We start from the raw sequence: 23846 nt of genomic DNA, 5'->3' as shown, positions 1-23846 counted from the left end.
TATACCCTCAGGACCAAGCTGGTACTTGTATGCGGATGAAGAAATCATAAGGCTATTTGTCGTCCAGATCAACTGTTCCTCCTTCTGCACCAACAAATGTGTCGTGCTGGTCTGAATTGTTCAAAAAGGTTTGTAGACTGGAAAGTCGTTGCAAACCGTTGATGGAAGTCATTGCATTATAGAAGTGACTGACTCTGTCTGTTTGGATTAGTTGTCAGCATTGCTTTCGCTTGTTCAAATGTGCTGAGATCGAGTGATAGTGATGTCTTTGTCCAATTTGTCCGAGTCGAATTGCTTGACTTCATGGACGGACACACACTCTTAGGTGAAGACCGTTTTCAATGAAAGTACCATTCTGGAGCTACTATCGCAGTCATTCACGTCCATCCTCTTCCATTCGAGTTAGTGCATTAGTGAATCATAGGTGCTTTAATTCACATGCTGGCTGTTTGCTCAAACAATCGCCCGAATGCAAGCAGGATACGAACGGTGTTGCAAATTGTGGGTTATGGGGTTCTTGTATAATCACGGCATTGTTCTTTCCGAGGTGGCATGTGGTGCTATTAGTTATATCCACAAGCCCACACTCAGAGTGAAAGTTTCTCGTGCGCTCATTTTCTAAACGACTCTTGTCGATATAACGCTCAGTCGTCTTGCCTGGCGCTCAAGGCACCGTTTTACATTGCGGTAGGCCTGAGAGCTAACTTGACCAGCACGCCTTCCCTTCCTTCATATCTTAAAACAGAGTTAGCCTTTCATGTCCATGCAGTTCTATTTCAAAAGGCTGGCCATCAGCCGTTACTGCTAAATCGCTTACCGAGCAGGACGACCACGGCTGAGAACCGTCCAAGTCAGAGTCACAGGTGCGCGTACATCGTCTTTAAATGTTTGCCTCTTTTCGTCTGGTGACCTAGAGACCGGACTGAACCGGATCGGAGCGTAATTTTGACACCATATGTGCTAAATAAAGAGGGCACCTAGAGTCAGGACGTCCGTGTAGAGCGATTGTACTTGTTGTTGGTCTTCGTATTTAATGCGGAAGCATTCTACAGGAGGATAAGCGGATAAGCGATGCTCTGCGAATCGGGAATGTCTTGAGAAACCCCTTTCTAGTGTCACCGCGATGTAGAAAACGGTAAGCACACCCTGGGTGGGAGGAGCGCCGTTGGTGATAACACTGATGGAGAAAAAAAGGAAAAGAGATGGTTTGAAAAACACTCTCCGAGTCTTGCTGGATGCACAGCACGGCAAATGAAACATTGTGCATACTTCAGAAGATGTCTCTGTGTGTACCGGGGCGAGACTAATGCGGCGCTACAATCTGCATGTGCTACAATCAGTGGTTTCTGAATATGGCACTTAAGAATGAACCATAATGACCATTATGACCACACACATAATAGACAATATGGTCTAAAATGCCAGAGTCGCAAGTCATAGTTCACTCATAGACATTCGATGATGTTTTTTTCCTGACAAACACCGTCAAAGGCGCTGACGACACGGCTCTGCTTAGGAGGGCATGGCCACGGTCCAACCAATTCGCTCAAGGCGACAGTACGTCTGTCAAGGATGTTCGAGCGATCACGTAGGCGAACCTGCTGGTGGACATATTGAGGACATTATATAGTTACATTACACTCCTCGGCAGCTCCTCACCGATTGCGGACACCATTAGTTGCCGAAAGTCGACGAGTCCTCAGCTCATGCTCTAGTGAGCGTCAAGTTGTCACTGCCTATCGTCCTTAGACAAACGGCCTTGCAGAACACTTACTGGCATGCTAGCTACGAACATTTAGGCAAACCACCAGGATAGGGAGGTCGTACAGGCGCGTGTGAACACCGCGTATAACTCGCCCGCCATTGCACCACTGGCTTTTTGTCGCTCGCCGGTTATCCTACTGTTTGACCATGATCCTGTTTTGTCTCTGGATGCCATACTTTCCTGTGGACTTCAGTCGTCCACTGCGTACGTCCACGATCAAATTTTCCTGGTAGCGCGCCAAGCACATTGCCAGCGTCCGCTTCATTGTTGCACAAGCTTCCATCTATCTGGCCATAGCCTTTACTCTCGCCCGAGTAAAGGGCTATCTAAGACGGAGGAGCGGCCTCTACTCCGTCTGTATACCAACACTCTGCTGTGCCCGGCAGCACTCAAACATTTTGATCGTTCTTTCACGGGCAATTGTCCGCACTCTGCGGAGAAGTCTTCGGACATCTACCACATGGTGTGGGCCTGCCCATCTAACCCAGCTATTGCCCCTCACTCCAACCCCACTCGGGAGGACTGGGAAGCGACCCTGCTCGGCTGCTATGACCTGCAGGCCCAAAGGGCCTTGGTCGAGCACGCCCGGGCAGCGGCCGACGCCACTGGGGTCCCGTACTAGGGATTCCGCCCAGTATTTTAGGGGCCGGGCCCTTAAGGACCAGCCCATGTGCGTGCCTCCATGTGCTTCTCGTCTGAGAACAATAAAAGTTTTTCACCACCACCATCCCACAAGTTCCGACGATAGGCATCATAGGGGCGTCCAGTTTTCATCCAGTTCCCTCGTACAGCTGCGATCACCATATGGTCGTGCCGGTCCAACAGAAAAACTCCTGTCGCGTTATTCAAGTCCCTACCAAATCCTACGACAACTTTCGGATGTCACTTATAAAGATGGCTCCCCGGCCTATCATCTGTACATCCAAGAACCAGTGTCGTTCATGTCGCCCGCTTGAAGCACTACGCGCGCGCTTTTCCTGCTCCTCCTCAGATTGCTCTTGGACGGCGCTCCATGGCCGGTAGGGTTAGTGTCGTGGTGAAGAAAATCAATACTAGCAGACTACAGATGATGAGGACGAGGTTGTGGGGTTGCTGCTAGTGGTTCCTGGCGCCATGTTTCGATGTGTTCACCTGAACCTTTGGCATTGTTCATGCCACGTGCGTTGGCAAACACTTGCGCCTGCTTCCACCTCGCCGCAATTTGAAAATATTCTCAACAGGAGCTTTGGGGTTATCACAAAGCCACAACCTAAGCACCATCTTTTAGTGCGAGGCTGGTAAGCTACGTTTAAACGTAGGCGATGGAGTAGCACACCGAACGTGCGGTCAACCTTTTAGTTTAGTAAGAGCCAAAGAAATGGCTCTCCTTTGTACAAGAATGAACAATTTGCCTGTTCATCAAACTATACGTTTTTGTGCAGTTTCTGCCACAGAGTGCAAAGGACATTCTGGGCGCCTGATACGGAAAATTAAACAGGAGTCGGTGCTTAATGCGTTGCAGGAGTAGCTAATCTGTCTGCTACGTCATTTTCTGCGGCAGCCAAGTGGCTCGGTAGCCTTTGAAAATGACCTCATGACCAGCGAGAGAAGCAATGGTCAATTCGTATATAATTTCGTAGATGATGGAGTGATCTGCATGCCAGTAAAATTATTTTATGGGCCCTTTGTAGCCGGAATACGTCATACATTGACGATTTCGATCGCTCTTGGCAATGCATTTTTAGGCTTGTAATATTCCTAACAGCTCTGCCACGTCTTGTGAGGTGGTCGATAACTTCAATCGACTTGATTTGCTGGAATATAGAAGTCTGAAGTCGAGCTATCATATGGAGAGTCGTCGGTGAAGACAAATGTGCAGCTACCCTGAGACTGGTACGCTCAAGCGCAATGAACTTTTCCTCTAAGTAGTGTATTGCCTATATCATTTTGGTTCCTGGGGCGTTCGGCGCCACATAAGGCGGTATAAGCTGCTGAGGAGGATGGTTAATATCCGGATGCAGAAAACTTTGGCGTCATGAAAGTACTTCTACGTTGGCTCGTACCGTTTCCCTAATTCGGCCAGTTCTTTGAAGAAGTTTGCTTGGTAAATTAAGGATGATTGCTTGGTCGATAAGCAAATAAGTAACCGCAACTTTCTTGAATTCAAAGAACTTAATTAGGCACTTCTTTTGCTTCGGTGATGAAGGCTACTAAGGACCGAACCTTGGTTCATGGAACAGCTATAGTTACGAAGGTAACGAAAACGCCGACGCACAGCAATACCAGCAATAACAACAACGACAAAGACAACGACAACGAACACGACAACAAACTGGTGCTGGGGGGTTTCTTCTTGTTTTCCTTTTTTTCCCACACATATTTCGCTAAGTCGGCCCCCCACAAACACAAGACAAACAAGTCCAGCTTCGTACGCTTTTGAGACACTTGTTTGGCCCGTAAGCTTTAGAATTCACGCTTTCTTTAGCCTGCAAATTCAAACGCAACAGCCTCGCGGTGTCTCCGCACTATAACGAATGTGCCAGGTACGCAGCCAGAATAGCCGGCGTGACTGTGACGTTGCATTACCGGAGGCGATCATCCATGTGATGATGGGCTGCGGCGTTCCGGAGGCGCTGCACTGCAGCTGCACGTTGCGACCCTGCACCACGGCTGCGCTCTCCGGCTCCACATCCCACTTTGGTGGCTCTGCAGGAAACAGTAGAGCAGAAGTCAAAGCGACAAGCATCGTCCATGCTTTGCGCCAGGCACTGAGATTTCGACGATTGTTACTGTATTGCGCAAACTCGCCTTGAATGTGTTCACTGCCGTTATTGACACAGATTCGCTCTCCCTTTTTTGTTCCGCCCACCGTGGTTGCTCAGTGGCTATGGTGTTGGGCTGCTACGAGGTCGCGGGATCGAATCCCGGCCACGGCGGCCGCATTTCGATTGGGGCGAAAACACCCGTGTACTTAGATTTAGGTGCACGTTAAAGACCCCCAGGTGGTCGAAATTTCTGGAGCCCCCCACTACGGCGTGCCTCATAATCAGAAAGTGGTTTTGGCACGTAAAACCCCATAACTTTTTTTTTGTTTCCTTACAGCCTCCTGGAACTCAGCAGTCTTAATGGGCGTTCCTCTCAGTTCCTTCACAGTTACGTCTTGTTAGGTTGGTACGGGTATCGGGCCACTAGAGATTATACTTAAAGAGACACAAAAGGGATATTAAACTGGCTCGGTAAATTACAGCTCTACGTCACCAAAAATGGCAGTTCTAGCCATTCTTGCCAAAAATCGTAATTCATAAGCCAGAAAGGACGCTCGAACGAAATGAGAGTGGCTTTGCCACGTTGAAGTTCCCGCAGCAACTGCCCGTGACGCAATACATTTAGACAGCCCCTTCTAGTGACTACAGTTCAGGTTTATCAATAAACATACGTCGTACAGTGTCATCATAGGTACAGAAGACTTAAGCTAGAAAATTTGAAGAATTTTCTTCACACAAAGACGGTGGAAATAAGCCAAGACAGTCTCAAATTCAAGACTTCACACGGACATTTCGAGAGTGTGGTTTAGGCAAGAAATTAAAAAAAGGGAAACTTTCGCATTCACTTTCCCCCTTTGTAAACAAACGTTTGCTGCCAAGTACACCGAAGCGCAGCTTTGAAATAACACACTAAACTGATTTGGCGTTGCTCTTTAGTTCCCTTAAGGAAGATTTGTTAGCGTGGCAGTCTCTGAATGGACGTCTCATCTCTGTTTTACCAATATTAGCGTAAGTCACTGCAGTTAGATATAGGGCATTTTCAATATCCCATGAGTCCGGGAAAGCGTCATTGATATCCTCCTCTGTATTTCAGCATCTCATCTTTCCCTGAAATAATCCCTGGTGTTGTTCAAAACAGTTAAATGTTGGGCTATTTAGGCCAACATAATTTAATATTTACACAGGTCCAGTCTTGTGTCCTCCTTGTTGCGTCATTCTTGCAGCAAAATTGAATCTATTCACCACTACTTCTCATTTACTCGCCGATTTTTAATTAAAAGAAAAAGGCTCGTTGAAGCGGTGCTTCATAAGCATGGATTGGGTCTAAACATCTTGATTTTACTTTTCGCCGGGACCTTGGGCTTATGTTTTAGCCACAGGGATGTGTTTGATGCTATCTGCGATTTCCTGCAAGCTACAAAATCTTTATCATGATAGTTTATTTTGTTCCTTTACTGTCGCTATTGTCCCTCTTCTAAATTATTTGACTTGAATTATCGATCATGAAGCTTTTATTCCTTTGGAATATCTTTTAATTGTAGATTCATCTGGTCTGATTACTCAATCACGCACTGTTCTTTTTTTCCGAGTTGTTTTTAATTGCCCATTATTTTCTTTTCAGCTTCGTATTTATCATCACGTTTGATCAAGTCACTCGATTCTTAGGCCATCTCCCGTTGTGAGTACATGCCCTGTTTGAGGAACAATATAACCACCACATAACGTCGGGGTGCACATAGCTTTTCAAGTGCAGCGACCAATATTCCGCGGAAGCTTGTGTCTGAACGAATACTTCCATACTTAGCAACGTGAGAACAGCGAAAACCTCAATGCAGGGCAATCTTTCGACAAGGCGACTTGTCTTCGTCAGCAAAACAGCCGATTTCGGGCATTAATGGTTTTCGAGTTTTCAGGCAGCTGTTTCCAGGCTTTAATGTTTCGAAAGGAGCTCTAGAATATACATACTTGGCAACCTGGGGACCTTAAAACACGACACCGAGGACGGAGGGGGTAAGTGGAGGTAGCTACACGGCGCTTTTAACAGCGAAGCTGCATATGGCTAACTCTCCTGAAGAATCTGCAAAACAAGGACCTTCCGCATGCGCGCCTGCAACACCTTATATTTCCCGAGGGATCAGTTATAGCCCGCAAAGAAACTTCACGTCTCCTCATCGAATTCCTAAGAGAGACTGGTTTGATGGACATATGGTGAAACCCTTAAGCGGTCTTGTGCGAGACGCTCGCGCGGAGCAATTGCCGGCCTTGTTCGCCAGGTTAAACCCGCCTGTTGCTACAATTCAACACCACCACCACCACCACCACCTAGCCGATTCGTCCGTCCGTCTGTCGGTCACCTGTACACCGAAAACTCCTTCGGCGCAACCCCATGCGCATGCGCGAAAGAGAGAGAGAGAGAAAGAGAGAGAGGCGCGCGATTAGCCAACACCACCTAGATAGCACAAGGCCTGTTTACTCCGATCCATGACGTCCCGCTACCTGGCCCGAAATTTCGATTGACAAGACTGGCGTGAGCAGTGACGCCAAATCATTGTTACCCACTCGGGAACATCCCTACTAGATTCTATGGCAGTCAGGCCAGGTAACGTAACGTCATGGATCGGATTGAAAAGGCCTTGTGTTATCAAGGTGGTGTTGGATTAGCTGTGCCAGTAGTGACGTCGTTGCTCTCCGTCGCAGCCGAGCGCGCGTGCAACAGTTTCTCTCCGGCTCCAAAATGGGTAGGCCACACGTCATACGTACTCCTTAGCAGCACGCAGTTTTCGATCAGCAACGCCGCGAGCAGAATCGGGAACGAGCTCGTCTACGCCGTGCCGATGCTGCAGACCGGGCACAAGAACAGGCTCGTGCAGCCGAGTGCAAGCAGCAACTGCGTACCGAGGATCCGGCAGCCTACCAAGTGGTCGTTCAATGAACCGTCGGGATTAACCCAGTGATAAACACTGGAGCCGCACGTTTCAGCTTCGCCGGTTAGCCATTTGTGCGGAGTGTTTGGATGGTGATTTTTTAATTACTATTAGTCTGGCTCTGAGTACATGCCTTGGCCACACAAACGCACTTCATTAACAATACTCTACTTTTAGACGCAACACACAAGCAGCACAAAAATTTCAACACCAGAGACTGACATGGTGTTAGACTACATATTGTTATTTAAATCACGGTGACTTCATCAGCAAATTCGCTGTTACCGATTTCGCGTGCTTCAGAAACTTGCTCGAAGCAAGTACCTCTCTGGCGTTCTTTCACCAGCAAAAAAAATTCTAACGAAAACTTCGGTGACCGACGAGAGAATCTTTTTCGCGAATAAAATTAATTTTTCATAAATCTTGTCGCAACATTCGTAAAGTCATAAAAGGAGGCCAAATTCAGAAACATTACGGATGATTCGGGAAGGGTGGCCGGCGTGGGTGCTCGCGTATAAGCTATTGCTGAGAAGAACGTAAACATCAGGGCGCTTAAATTTTGCTGCCTTAGATGAATCTGCTTTGAGCAGAGCTAACCATCTCTGTTTCTATAAACTACGAATTAAGTTATGTAGGGTGTCCCAGCTAACTTTAGCCAAGCTCTTGAAGTTAAAGAAAGATTGAAAAAAGCCCGGTGCAAGGTACGATCATAGAACCTACGGTGTTCTGTCGTCAGACATCTGACCACCGAGCACCATACATAGGTCTTAAAATCGTGTCTCGCATCGTATTTTTTCAATCCTGTTTTTCGTTGAAGACCTTGGCTAACGTTAACTGGGACATCCAGTAGCATTTAACCTCTTCTCGAACGTTTCACTTCAAATGGATTGCAACATGTGCGTGGGGTCGGCGCAATATTTGCGCGCATCGCGCGCGTCCTTGTAAAGTATTTATTTGACACATTTCACGAAAGTTTCGCTTAACCTTAATTCCCCAACCGCGTTGGACCTGTCCTAATCTTTTTCCTCTGATGTATCTTTATGTCTTTTTGCTTTCCTTTCGTTTTCTTTACCTTCAGAAGGAACGTGTTCTTATAGCTTTATTTTTTATGTATAATCGCGCTTTTTCTCTTAACTTGATACCTCGATACCTCTTCCATACCCCACTCTACTCCTAAAGTTCTTCTTTTTCTTTCCTCACCCGGTCGTGATCGATTTATGCCTCCTGTTTTCTGGTAAACTATACACAGGTTTGCAACCATTGCTTGTATTTGACGTTTTTCTCTCTCTGCGTTGTTTTAAGTCCTCTCCCGGACGCTGCTTTTCTTTCTCGTTTCAGATAAAGCAAAGGTTAAGACCCACCTGTCACCTCTGCTATAAAGAAGCACCGACAGCGCCTTCGCACCATCGCAACAAATCCCCACTTTTCAACAGTTCCACTTCCCCTGCCAATGCGTTGCGTTACCCTTTCCTACCGGCTTAGACTCGTCGACCTCGGAGAGAGAGAGAAAGCTGTATAAACCCTGCTGAGAAAAGCAGCTGCTGCCGTGACGAAGATAAGTCCCCTTGTCGAAAATTCGGCTTCGAGCGGAGACTTATTAATCAATTCACAGTCGCCATCTTTCCATAAATGTTTCGTCAAAAAAGGATTAAAACTGAGGCAGTTGGTAGATCTATCGTTTGCAAAACTAACGTAATCGCGGTGATAAATAGGTTGTAAACTGTAATGTAAGGTGACGGCTGTCCTAAAGAAAAATCCTGAAAGAAGGGCAAAGAAACCGATCCATTCGAAGGCCACTGAAGTGCTACTGTGAAGACGAGTGCATTGCGTGACTACGTAATTAAAGGAACTTTCCTCTGCGTGTACGCGTATACGTTGACTTTTCATTACCTTTCTAGCCCTTCTCGAAAAGGAGAGGTACAAGGAACGCACACAAAGCGCGAGGCAAGCTCGCTAGTAGTCCTGCGCAAAGTCTCGCACACCGAAAGCCGCGTAATAAATGAGGCGACACACTGTAATACGTGAGGAGAGTGCGGTCACTCAAATTTACGAGGGAAATATTAAGAGGCTTAGCTCTTCACAGAATGCAAATTATGTCGTCCAGACAGCACAATGTGTCATGATCGGTGAGCATAATATAGTCTTAAGTATTATAGCCCCTTTAACGAGCGCTGAAAAGACAATTTGTAAGGAAGCGCGCTAACTGCAGTGGCTTCAAAGTTTGTTAGTGTTAGCAGAACTTGGTTCGTAAATGCCAGCGAACATGACGTTAAACAAGGCAGGATCTTGTCTCGCAGCTGTTTGGACGCGCTGCGTTTACTTGGCAAGTGACTGCAGTCGCGAGTCGATTCGCAAGCGGTCAACCTATAGTTACGGGCAACCACTCCTTACATTGGCGAATGAGCTCTTACAAGAGTCGGAGCGACTGCGTTCGCTGCGTACGCCGATTGACCAATGAAGGAGAACATGTCTGCACCGCGCCACGTTCACCAATGGAGGGCGGAGGGCCGCGCTCGTCGTGTGTTTCCATATGCAGGGTGGTGTCCCAGCTAACTGTAGCGAGAGTTTAAAAACATGCAAATACCACGTAGCTGGAAAGAACAAAAGCAATCTTGCTTGCCGTTGCTTGGTGACACTCAAACTATTTTCTTTTCGTACCGCCCAATTTGACAATTAGTCTTAATTGCCATTAATTGCCAATTGCCATTAATGCCAATTGCCATTAATCATCAATTCCTCAAATATTATAATTGGATGAAAAGTGTCAATGAGAAAATTGTAGAGCGACATGAAAAACTCCCGATACAGCTTTGAAATGAATGAATGTGTGGTGCTTATTAGCGCAAGGGCCAGGTATGGCCAAAGAGCGCCAAGCCAGTGTTGATGAGTTTGCAGTGAAGTTATGACTTCTATGAAGTTGGTGTGACGTGGCTGCAAAGGGGCATCAAAAAATCGTCGCTCTGATGTGCATAAAGTCTATGTGTAATAAGATTACGGCAATGACAAAAGACGTGTACTATGAGCATGAATGTGCATTGCAAAATAATGATATCATATAAAAATGTATAAGGTTCTAAAATTAACTAGAGCACTACGGCCTCGTTAGAGCGCTTAAAACACAAGGGCCTAGAGGCATGTGCTATACAAAACAACCCGATACAGCTTTCTGTCGCTCAATACGTGCTACATAAAAGCGTTTTTCCGAGCGTGAATACACGCAAACTGCCTCAAGCGACCAGTTGTGCGGCAATTTTGCGTGCATTTGCGTGCTTCTTTCCCGCTTTCAAGCCTGTCAAGAGGACAATGCTATTTCCTTTCAAAGCACACGAAAGTGACCTATAAACGAAGAGGGCGTTTGATTGGGCTGTTCAAACAACACTGCGGGTTACCGCCCGGCGTTTGCGCTGGCGGTTACTTAAGTTTGACGTCAGGAGATTTGAATAAAATCTGAATGGAATAGCTTTACGTTATACTAAGCTTGAAGTGAAACCACTTTTATCCTTGCTTCTTGTTTTCGTAATTTCTCCCGTTTTCTTTGCCTCCACATTTTTTAAAGTTTAAATCAATTAAATTAATATGTGTGGTTTAATTTCCTAAAACTGAGCAGTGGGCTATGAGGGACGTCGTAGTGGAGAGCTCCCGATTAACTTTGACGCCCTGGAGTTATTCAACGTGGCCTCAAAGCACAGTACATGAGCGTTTTTGCATTCCGTCCCTATCAGAATCCGACCGCCGCGGCCACGATCGAACCCACGACCTCGTGCTGCGCAACGCGACGCCACAGCCACTGCGCCACCGCAGCCACACAAGTTGAAATTCTTAACGGCAATAAGGCAACAAACACCTGACGGCAACAAAAATTTCTATTTATAATACCTCTCAGCAGGCGTCGGGCAACGTCACGAAACTCCTGGCCTACTACGAATGAGCCGCGCTGCACTTTTTTTCGCACATTGCGCAGCATTTTAATGTTTTCTTTCCCGTTTATTTCGAAACACTTCCCCGCGTACAGTTCCCGGAAAGGCGGATCCTTTCGCCGAAAGTCACGGCCGGCATCACACGGCTCTGCCATCGAGGGCGAGCGTTCGGTCGGAGGACGTGCGGGCCCCAAAACACCAGCAGCGGCCGCCACGCGGTTTTCGCGCGCCGCGCGCGATCTCCCGCGGGACACGTTGAAGCGCCGCGTGTAATCACGCCCAAGCCACACACCAGCAGGTCGGCCACAGGCGCGCCGAGGCCCCGGCGTGGTGCGCCGGGAGTCGTTAAAGAAAGCAAGAGAGCGACCTGGTTCTGGAACGGAACCGGAGCTGCCCCAGGGTCATTAACTTAATCCGACGGCGTCCGGAATGCTCGCTGGGGAACCTGCCCGCAAGCTGCGTCGTCAGAGGCATGCGCCGTCTGTGGTTGCGAGCGCGGAGGGGGTGTTTCTCTCCGGCTCTCGCCGAAATGGCTGCTGTAGGCCTTGCCTGAGCCTTTTCATCCTTGGCCGCACCTGCACCTTCTCATTTATGTGCTCATCACGTGGTATATTTTCATATAAAGTCGCAGCACGGCGGCCTCAAAGCATGCGGACGAGCTGTCACAAATGTAGCGATGTCATACGAGAAGGGCGTCTTTTACGTTACGCGGTACTTCACAACAATTTGCACGTGTCGGACGTGTCTTAGTAATTCACGCGTTACAGACATTGGAAAAACCCCAACGTGAGGTTGGTTAACCGAGAGGTTTAAGTGAAACGAGTCCCGCTCTCGCGATTTGCTTCTTAAACATATACCACGGCTTAAAGCCCTAACCCGGGAAAGAATTATCGAACGCAAGTTCTGGAGTCTAACTGTGTTGAGCTTTTTCCTTTTTTTATTTCTTTGCTTTCTCCGTACGTACGAAATGCAGGACCTAACATTTTCCTGCCCCGCGATGCTTCAACAATAACTGAACTGTTAAACGAACGCGACAGGCGCTCGATTCCCTTCCATTTTCCGCTTGTACTTTCTTCCGACGCTCTCACTCGAAAATCGCGGTGTCATTTGGGGCGCGCAAGTGCCGTGAACGTCCCGTCGCGTTAGACACCGCGTTTCATATTTTTGTCTCGCATGCGCCTGCTTTCCCTTCCGCGACCTCGGCGCCCGAGCGCACGCTACATCGACTCGTGCTTCAAGGGGCGCAGGCTAGCCTTCGTCCTCAGTCATGCCGCACGTCAGCGTCGCTGGCGACAGAAAGGTTTATGAGCCCTGGCTGCCGCTGGGCGGGAGGGGGGAGGCCTACTTGAGCGCTTTCTCGGACGCCACCTTGTCTTCATCCCGAGCGCGTTTCTGCCTGTGTTTATGCAGCTGCCATCATCGCAGGCTGTCGCGCTCGGTGGCGTATAGGAGAAAGAGCGACGGCGTTTCGGGGGCTCCCGGGACGACGGCTCCTTTCCTCCGAGCTCCTCAGCGTCACGCGAGAGGGAAGGCGCGTCGACTTTCGTCTAGGCGCGGTGTCCGCTCTGCGCGCCTTCGTTCAGTCTGCCTGCGGGCAAACCACATTGCCTCAGGCCGTCTTGTCACGGCGGCAGAGGTATGCGCCGAACGACGCCGCTCAACGCCCGGACAAGCACGCACTCGGGCTGCGCGGTTAGCGCAATACGAGACGGGTTCTCTCCGAAACGGAGTGTGGGTTTATTAATGACTTACTGATAAGTCATAAGGAGCCCTTGTATATGTAGTCGATAGTGCGCGCTGCATTTGGGCACATAGAAAGCCGGGAATACCGCGTCATCTTGTCCTGATGTATGAAAGCTGTTGAATAAAATTAGAAAAAAAAAAGCATTTTTGTTACTTCAGTCGTTCATTCGGAGACTCATATCTCGAAACGCAAGCTTCTTGAAAGTGTTTTATGTAACAGTGTAGCCTAGTATAGCCCCTGCATTGAATCGCATATAGTATTGCCTGTGTTTTGTTTATATAACTAAGTAGTTACGTTAATTAAGTGGCTCATGAATGTATACATCTCCCCATGGTGACTGCCTTTCTTAATATTCGCGTGGCTGACTAACATAAGTTATAAGGTGCAATTCGCGATGCGACTATGTTTCACAGATCTTCATGGATAAAGAAATAAAAAGCAAAACAAACGACCAAACAAACAAAAGGCTGGCCGCTTTTCACCAGAGCCGGCATGACGTGACTGATGGTAGCCTTTGTCAGGCGAAGTACAGAGACAACTGGGTTCGATTTGTATGATGCTTCCACTGGATAAAATAGACCTCATCCTTGTTATCCTTCAACTTTCGTAATGCCGAATCTGTACCTTTGCTACTTTGTCCATGCGTACTGGCCGCAGTAAGTATCTCGGAGCACACTGGACACTAGTGCAATCCCTTAATGTGGGCAGCAAACGTCCCTCCACGGGACGTTCTAGTCATTCGTTTCTGATTAGTTTAGATGTTACGTCACTTTGTACTAATATCCCTCACTCAGGTGACATTGAGGCAGTTCTTTACGCGTATAACAATTGCGATGTCGATAGAACCAGTCGACTCATCTGCTTTCGATACGTTAGTGAAGCTATAATTCTAGAACTGAATTACTTTAACGGAGATGCACTATATTCAAATGAGCGGTACATCTTTGGGAAGCAGAATCGACCCATAGTATACAAATGTATTCATCGCACTACTCAAGCCATACACGTGCGTGCGCGAGCTCACCACGTCTTTCCTCAACCACCCCTGCCTTCTCTCTATTTCGTCTTTACATTCCCTCTATCCCGTCCCCCAGAGTAGGGTAGCCAACCAGACGCATTTATGGTTAATATCCCTGCCTTATCTTTTTCTGTCCTTCTCCTCCTCCTCCTCCTCGGGCTACTAGAAAACAAATTTCTTGACGGCGGCGAGCGCTAACCATATTATTACAAGCTGTTCATTGATGCCTTTTTTTTTCAATTTTGACACCCTAATTAATTGTTAATTTCTTCCATTGCTGACTTTAACAAAGTGTATCCCACAATTTTCTTTGGTGTTGCCCTGCTAAGCCTGAGGTTGCGGAACCAAATCCTGGCCAGACGGCCGCATTTCGATGGGGCCGAAATGCATGAAACGCTCGCGTACGATGCATTAAGTGCACGTTAAGTAATCCCAGGAGTTCAGAATTTAACCGGAGTCCCTACTACGGCGTGCCTCATTATCATATGCTGGTTTTGGTACGTAAGTCCTCAGAATGTATTTTTTATTCGTTTTATTAGTATTCGTGTGTCCTTTCTCCTTTCTTGCATACTTATCTGTATTTATTAGCCCCTCCCCTCTGTAATGCTTCATTGTAAGCCCTGAGGGTACTATAAATAAATAAATAAATATTAAACATCTTGCACATGCCATAAACCTTCCTATCTACCATTGTCCAAACAAGTTAGTGTGCCAGGCCCAGTTTTTACAAAATTAAGGCGGCCTCCCCAGTCTGGCTTTAAAACCCATCACGAACCCGCCGTGGTGGCTTAGTCATTGCGCTGCGCTGCTAAGCACGAGGTCGCGGGGTCAAGTCCCGGGTGCGGCTTGCGCGTTTTAGATGGAGGTGAAATGCAAAAAAACGCCTGTCTACTACGCACTGGGCACACTTTAAAGATCTTCAGGAGGTCCAAATGAGTCCGGAATCTCCCACTGCGGCGTGTCTAACAATGAGATCGTGATTTGGGCTCATAAAACCCGAGACTTTATTTTAATATTAGCCCATCACAACAGGAAAGTCAGAGAATCTTTCTTAATCCGCACATATGATACCATTCGTTCATCCGTCAACGCAAACGCTGTGAACGCCACCTGTCTTGCATTGTAACGACACGAGTTTTGTCATGGTTCCCTGATAGTGCTTGTTGCAACTTTTCTTTTAGATTTTGCCACCACCTTTATATTTTTTTTATCTTTTCTTGTCTCCTCCTTTTTCCTTGAGAGCTGTTGTGTGTCGGGTCAACCATATATACTGTCTACCACGCGTTGCTACCGAAATTACGATTGTAAACCCCTTCCATATTACATGTTTTCCCGTTAACGCAATCATCTTTGCTCACTGTCACTGCAATGCCACGATCCATTGTTTTGATTGAATGAGCTACCGTATTGATAGAAGCTACATCTGATCCCATAAAAGCGGCTTCATTGTAACTCCATCATTTACTCCTATGAAGGCCGTGCCATGGGCGAAATGTTAGAAAGAAATCTTTCCTTTCAAGCGTCTGCCACCTGCATATTACTTCAATAGACAACAACCGGACCTATTTATTTATTTATTTACTATAGTGCCGGCAGCAAGACCGGCTCAAGCATGGGAGGGTTAAGGCATTAGTAGACAATGTTCAAAAGCCATCAACAGTAGTACACTCTACAGCAGTACTGGACGAAGAGTTACAATCGCTGACTGAACGAGGAAAAGAAGAGTGCTAGAGCAGCTTCGTTCGTGCGAAGTATTGGCGTACAACTTGTGAGTGATTAGTTCTCAAACACCTCGTGTACGCGGGTGGCTAATAATTTTCACCTTATTGTTGTCGTACAGGGAGTAAACAAACCCTAATCTGGCAATTATTTGGCGAAAGTGTAGCGATTGCAGCCCGAGTCTCTTCAACAAGCTTGTTACCAATGATATAGATTTATAATCTGATAAAATAAAGTGAGCGGCCAAGCGCTGGATGCGATCCAACTTCGTAATATTGATAATATGGGAAGGCTCCCAAACTAATCCAGTGTACTCGAGCACTGGACGAACCAAGGAACGATGCGCTTCTAGCTTGATATTGGACGTAGAGGATTTTAACTTTCTTCGAAGAAAACAAAGCTTATTGAATGCTTCAGTGCAAACGTAACCGATGTGGGCACTCCATGAAAGTTTACTGGTGATTATGACAGCCAAATCTTTCACTGCGTTTACACTTTCCAGGGGCTGATTGTCGATGCTATAAGTATGAACTACATGTATTTTTTTAGTTGTAAGAGACTTTGAGATGGGAGAACGGCACCGGGGCTCGGCAGCTTTTCGGGAGGAGGGAGAGGAGGTGCAAGAGAAATAAACAGTTGGCCCAGGAACGGTTGCTGTTTCTGTGTCTCGTTGATCGCGTTACAATGGCGCAGCCGCACAACGAACCTCTGCTGGACGACCTGCAGTTAGATTAGATTATGGGGTTTTACGTGCCAAAACCACTTTCTAGCATAGAAGTAGACAAACATCTTAAATTTATTGAACACTTAACCAAACTAAAACACAAGATTACCTACGGGATTAGGGTACTTCTAGAAGCACAAAACATATTTGACCATCAAATATTACTATCATTATACTTCTCATTTATTCATTCCCACATTAACTACTGCGTTACTTGGTGGGGAAACACTTACGTCTCCCATTTAAACTGATTGTAAATCCTACAGAATAGGGCTATTATGATAATTACATTTAGCCCATATAACAACAATGCCTCATATCTTTTACGAACTAATCACATTCTTACAGTCACACAACTCGTTAAATATAATCTAGGTAGCTTTTTGTTCCGTCAAATCAACTGCACACGATGCGATAGCTTGATACAACAATCTTCTCTATTAAATACTAATATCACCAGGTTTGAAAGAAATAGGAACTTCATTTTACCTAAAATATATACTAATTATGGCAAACAGAGCGTCCATTTTTCATCTATCGCATTCTGGAACACACTACCATTATACATAAAAACACTTAAAATCACGAATTCAAGAAACAATTAAAGATTACATTCTGCAGGATACTGATGCCTAGTCCATACTCACAACCATTCTTTCCGGGTGCCTTCATTTCATTTTCATTGCCATACCGTTAGGTTTCTGTTTATGCCTCACATATACAGTCGAGTTTGCAAATTATACTGTGTTCGTTACGTCATCTACGCTGTTACATTATCAGTTGTCAACGAGATTGTGTTACAGTGCTTTTTTTCATGACTAATAATAATATTTGGGGTTTTACGTGCCAAAACCACTTTCTGATTATGAGGCACGCCGTAGTGGAGGACTCCGGAAATTTCGACCACTTGGGGTTCTTTAAGGTGCACCTAAATCTAAGTACACGGGTGTTTTCGCATTTCGCCCCCATCGAAATGCGGCCGCCGTGGCCGGGATTCGATCCCGCGACTTCGTGCTCAGCAGCCTAACACCATAGCCACTGAGCAACCACGGCGGGTGACCTGCAGTTGGACACTGTGCTGCGGAGCGGACGCAGTGTCCGCTCCGCAGCACAGTGTCCGCGTCCCGTTGCTTATGCTACACTGGCGTCGGCAACCGAGCTCACTACCGCTCCAGTCAAAGCCAGCACGCTGTCTGCAACCGTCAACACAGCTCAGGTCAGTGACTTAACTGCCGTTGATATGGGAAGTGCCTCGGCGCCGAGGGACACCGTACACGCTCCCTTGCGCTCTGTTTTCCGTGCCGTCCCGCAAGCGACCTCAGCATCGCCACCAGAGGTCAACGCTCCTCCCGTGAATGTGGCTTCTAGCGACCTCGCCGTATTCACGTATGCAATCGCTGCCATGACCAAGTACTTCAAGGACGCCAGCTCCGTAGCCACAGCCATAGCGCGCACCGCACTGCCTCCGCCATCGCTCACAGAAATTCCAGAGTATCAGGGGTTTCCGGATAATGCGATCCTCTGGCTACAAACCATCAATACCCTGGCCCATTGGCACTCTTGGCCTGACGACGTTAGAATGTCGATTGCAGAGAGTCGACTTCGCGATTCCGCCAAGGCATGGCATCGATACGTTGGCGGTAATCACCAAACTTGGACTGAATGAAGTGTAGTGTTAGTGCGTGCCTTCAGCCCGCTTTCGTTCACATACGATGACCAGTTCATGCGTATGTAGTCGCGCCGACAAGCTCCCACTGCAGATGTCACCGACTACGTCTACGATAAGCTCCGACTCCTCAACGACTGCGGCCTCATATGGCTGTCTCCAGCTGCGCGTCAGCACGTGGTAGAAGGACTGTGGGACTCTACTGATGCTGCCATCCTATCATGCCTCCTGAGATCTCACCTCTGGTTTTTGCTCACAACGCCGCGGAACTGCAGCAGTGTACTCAACGCCGTCTTACTTTCGTCGCGCCGCAGGCCAGACAGTTCCCACACATCTCAGCGCGCCGGGGCTGCTTTGCTTGAGGACGTCTTGGACACCACGCCAAGGAGTGCCGCCAATCGCAGCAGTCCCGAATTCAATACCAGGCCTTCCCAACTCCACTGTCACCAGTCAGTGCATGTCGAAGGAGTAGGCGACCTGTCAGCACTGACTGATACCGGCGCCGAGCGGACGGCACAACAGCAGCGTCATGCTCCCGACACCATTTCATCGTCGAGGCGGTCTCCAATCCACTGGCCAGGATGCCAGTGGGCACGCTCGACGTTTATGTCCGGACAACAGCAGGAACAAAGTTTCTCCCGGCCATTCCCGTCTTCGAGGACCTGCCTGCCGACGTGATTCTCGGAACAGATTTTCTACTGTCCAACGACCTGCAAATCATCATCGATCGCGGCCATGTACGGATCCGGCGTGCGTCAACTAGGACTACTGCGACGCCACTGCCAACGCCAACAGGTGAGCCGCTTAGGTCGCTTGAGTTCGATACTGGCTCGCCATCAAGTGGTGTTCGCTGACACTACCGCAGATCTCCCGGTCACTGAGATGCTTCAGCATTGAATACTTACGGGGAACCACCCTCCGATATGCGTCCCATTGAGAAGATACGCAGAGAGGGAGCGCACCGTGATCGCCGATCAAGTACGCGAAATGCTTGCCGCGGGCATAACTATGCATTCATCAAATCCGTGGGCAGCGCCCATCGTGCTCTTGAGGAAAAAAAACGGGTCCTTGCGTTTCTGCGTGGATTATAGGCAGCTCAACAAGTGTACAACGCCCGTCTCGTACCCTTTACTCCGCATTGACGACGCTATTGACACAGTCCGCCACTACAGGTTCTTTTCGTCGCTCGACTTACGCGCAGGGTATTGGCAGATCAACGTCGCTGAAGAAGGCAAGTGCAAGATAGCCTTTCGCACTGCGTCAGTCTTGTATGAATCCAATCGCATCTCGTTTGTGCTGCGAACGGCCCCTAGTACATTTCAGCGCGCCATGAATTCAGTCCTAGGCTCTCTGAAGAACCAAGCATGCGTGATCTACTTAGATGACATCCTGGTTGTTGGCACCACCGAGGACGAACACCTTCGCAAATTGGATCAAGTGCTGTACAGACTTTATGAGTCGGGGTTCCGCTTAAACCACGAGAAGTGCCCGTTCGGTCTGTCTAAGATAGCGTACCTTGGACATAAGATTTCCCCTGACGGCATTCAGCCACTATCGGAGCGCATAGCGGCAGTGTCAGAATATCCCCCACTAACCTGTTTGAAGCAGGTTCAGTCATTTGTGGGTATGGCTTCGTATTTGAGCAGGTTTTTGCTCAGGGTAGCTTCGATCGCAGCTGTCCTGAGCGACCTCCCTAAAAAGGACGTGCAGAAAACGCTTTCCGGGCGATAAAGCAAAATCTCACTGTCTGTCCAGTATTAAGCCATTTCAAGGATGACTGGACTACTGAAGTGCACACCGATGCTAGCCAAGTCGGTCTAGGGGCAGTACTCGTGCAACGCGATCCAGATGCCGTCGAACACATCCTTGCCTATGCCAGCCGAAAACTCTCCGGCACCGAGCGCCACTATCACTTCTATGAGTTGGAATGTCTGGCAGTGGTGTGGAGCGTGGATGACACTTTCCGACATTATCTGTTCGGTCGCATATTCACCGTGGTAAATGATAATTCTGCGTTCAGGTGGATCTTTTCCAAGAAACAAGTAAAATACAAATTTGTCCAGTGGATTATCAGGGGCCCTATAACGTAAAACTATTCCAATATATTTCTATTCCAATCTCCTGACGTCAAATTTGCGTAACCACCAACGCAAGCACCGGGCGGTCACCCGCGGGGTTGTCTGAACAGACCAATCAAACGCTCTCCTCGTTCATAGGAGGTCACTTTTGTTTGCTTGAAAAACGAATAACATTGCCTACACTGAGTGGCTTGTCGTATCTAATTGGCTGACAAGAGGCGAGGAGAACGCTCAAGTGGAGAGGGATTGGATGTGGCCGAGCCACTGCACTCAAAGTCGATAACCGGATGAAGAGGGTGGTGCCGGCGTCTACGGTTGGTCGGCTTTCCCTTACTTAGCTTGCGGTGGCTGGTTGAAAATCGCGGCGGCATGCAACGGGAGCTCAAGAATTACGCTAAAACGGACCCTCAGCAAAGAAGAGTTGGCAGAATGAGGGGGTAAACGTGCCGAAAATGCTCGAAAAAGTTACACGGCAACGCAAGAAGTTTTATTATACGCAAATACACCCATGCTCTCCGACAGGTGCGAGTAGCCAGCGTCTGAGCGATCGGCGGCAGCCATCTTTTATTCCTTTCGGAACGGGGCAGCCTGCGGCTATTCCGAAGAAAATTCAGTTTTGTTCGGCATATTAATGCATCTTTATCGCGTACACGTCACTTTGACGCGGTGAGTTCTTGCGGTTTTGTGACGTCGCGTGACAGGCAGGTGAAGTGGGTGCAGCCCGAAAACTTTTTACCAATGGCCGAGGGCTAATGGCGAAAAGGGGTCGAATCAGAAATAACTGTTTTTCTTTTTTCTACCAAATCAAGCATAATCAGTGTGTACACATCATATCAGATGGGGAGGTATCGCGGTTTTTGTGGCGTCGCGTGCCAGACAGGTGAAGTGGGGGTGGTCGAAAAAAGTTTTTGACCAATCGTGGAGGGCTGATAGCAGAATTGGAATAGAAAAGTTTGGAATAGTTTTACGTTATAGCGCCCCAGGCTTGGAGATTGTGATTTCAACGTGCGACATCGTGCCGGGGTCTTGAATAACATCGCAGATGCCTTATCACGCAACCCCCTCGAATTCTCGGAGCGAAACAGGCAAGAATCACATCTTTTTTTGTCCAAGTAGAGTTGCCGAAAGCGCGACAAGAGGGCAAAGACTTCGCGACAATTAATGCATCTATAATTGGCACAAAAACAAACTCGACGTTTTTAATGCGCAATGGTGTACTCTACCGTCGTCAATGGCAGAAGGACGTCTCGGAAGAACGTTACCTCCGGGCGGTTCCGAAATGTTTTCGCACCGAAACACTGCGAACCACTCATGATAACCCTGAAGGACGGCACATCGGCCAACGAGACACATTCAGAAAGCTACAAGAACGCTTCTGGGGGCCGAAGATACAACGCAATGTGCGCTCTTACGTCGCCAGCTGCGAAGCGTGTCAAAAGTTTAAGCGACTGCCGGGGTGCCAGCCTGGATTGTTAACACCTGTGGAGACACCCGAAGCGATCTTTCATGCGGTTGTCATCCACTACATAGGGCCGCTATCCGCCACCACTGCTGGAAGCCGCTACATCATTGTAGCTGTGGACTATCTGTCCAAGTACGTGAAAGTGGCACCCGCACCATCCCTGGCATCCGCTCACTTAGTTCACTTTCTGAATCACAGGTTTGAATGGAGGCATGGCTTGCTAAAGAAGTTGATATCAGATCGTGCTACAACATTTCGCAGCTTGGAACTGCGAAAGTACCCTTGTTTGGCGGGGGTGCACCCGCGTTTCATTCCCAGGCAAACGGCATTACTGAGCGAACAAACCAGAGCATTCAGACAAGACTCGCTCCATACATAAAAGTACAACAGAAAGGAGAGGCCGATTGGGGCGTTCACCTTCCGGCAGCTGGCTATTCGGTTAACACGGCGCTGCAGACGTCTACCGGTGTGACGCTGTATGAAATCGTATATGGGAAACTACCCCAGCTGAAAGCGGTCCTCAGGCTAGATGCTCCCGTTAGCGTTACACGCTCTGACAGTCCCACAGTCGCCTGCCAGAAGATCAGAGCTGTGGCGAAGAAAAAAGCCATGCAAGTGCAAAAAAAAGATAAAGAGAACAGAAGCGATATTACGACCATCGCCGTCGACCTTCTCCTGCGTACACCATCGGCGACGAGGTGTGGGTGCGAAGAGGCGGACACTGTCCGGGCAAGAAGCTACTCGCAAACATCGAGGGGCCTTTCACCATTACCAAGCGCGTAGGAGATAATCACCTCGGATCCAAGCGTTGCACTCCGACCGGCGGCAAAGAAATAACTTCGCGGTGCACGTGTCGTGCCTCAAGAAAAGATTACGCCCATCGGGCTGAAATGTCGTTTCTTTTTTGTTTGCCAGGTGCGCAGCGTCGCCGAGTGTGAGGCGGAAGAACAGCGCCAGGGCTCGGCGGCTTTTCAGGAGGAAGAAGAGGAGGTGAAAGAGAATAGAACAGCTGAACGGGTGCTGTCTCTTTGTCTTCTTGATCGCCTTCCATGGACATAGATAGTCTCGGAAAAGTTAATCTTCATTCGTTTTTCTTTTCGCACCAGTCCGCGAGTTTACTTAAGTTCGTATTTAGAATTGGTTGACAGGATGCCGGTTTCCCAGCACAATATAACACACAGTCGTCAGCGAACAATTTCACTTTAACAGAATCATCAATATCATTGGCAATGTCTTTTACATAAATAAGAAACCGCAGCGGTCCGAGGACCGAACTCTGCGGAATATCCTATAGAATATTCTCTTGAAGCGCGCGCATGGCCTAAATTGTAGGCCTAGCCTAGTGGCAGAGCACCCGCGTCGGCTGTGGGAGGTCGTCAGTTCTGTTCCAACCGCCACCGGGCACTCACTGGCTCAAATGGCCACAAGTGCACCACGGCCTGGCGTTCGGCTCACTTCAGGGGTGATACGCTTGGAAAAAAGAAGAAAAAAGAAAAGAAAAAGGAGGTTTTGGGCTGCTCCCATTGCGGCCATTTCCCATATGGCGCCCCAAATGCCCCTATTGAGGTGGGGTAGTCTTCGGGTTGCGGACAAACACCCCTTTCCAAGCGTTGAGGTCCCATACTGGCTGAGCACCAGGCCGGGAGGGTGCCTGTACCTATTTTACCAGTAGGTACCCGGCGGCAGCACTTGCCTCCCACAGCCCCGGCGGATGAAGTTCCACAATACCATCCGTCGTTGGAGTAGAGGCGCCTAGAGACCGGTGGGCTTCCAAGCGGGATTTAACTATAGGTACTTTCCTCATACGAGGCGGCTGCCCAACCGCTATAGGCCACCGGCACGCACAAGCAATATATATATATATATATATATATATATATATATATATATATATATATATATATATATATATATATGCCAGATGTAGTAAATATATATGCCTAACAGAGTGAACAGATTGATAGCCGTCGCCGTAGCTCAATTGGTAATGCAACGCACGCGTAATTCGGAGGTTGTGGGTTCGGTTCCCACTAGCGACAAGTTACCTTTCCATTCACTTTCATTTCCCTTGTTGTTCATTATTTT

At 48.0% G+C, this 23846-nt stretch overlaps 1 protein-coding gene across 1 annotated transcript in view; it reads right to left on the bottom strand.

Moving 5' to 3' along the window:
- LOC142557670 (cell adhesion molecule DSCAM-like) overlaps positions 1–23846 on the bottom strand; it is a 416825-nt gene that overhangs the window by 254293 nt on the left and 138686 nt on the right. The window contains exon 5 of the mRNA XM_075669684.1: positions 4331–4450. Within this exon, the coding sequence (XP_075525799.1) occupies positions 4331–4450 (120 nt within the window). The remainder of the gene's footprint in view (positions 1–4330; positions 4451–23846) is intronic.

Source organism: Dermacentor variabilis, chromosome 1 (genome assembly GCF_050947875.1).
Source record: "Dermacentor variabilis isolate Ectoservices chromosome 1, ASM5094787v1, whole genome shotgun sequence".
NCBI lineage: Eukaryota > Metazoa > Arthropoda > Arachnida > Ixodida > Ixodidae > Dermacentor > Dermacentor variabilis.
The sequence above is the reverse complement of the archived record's forward strand: the minus strand, read 5'-3'. Positions and strand labels throughout refer to the sequence as shown.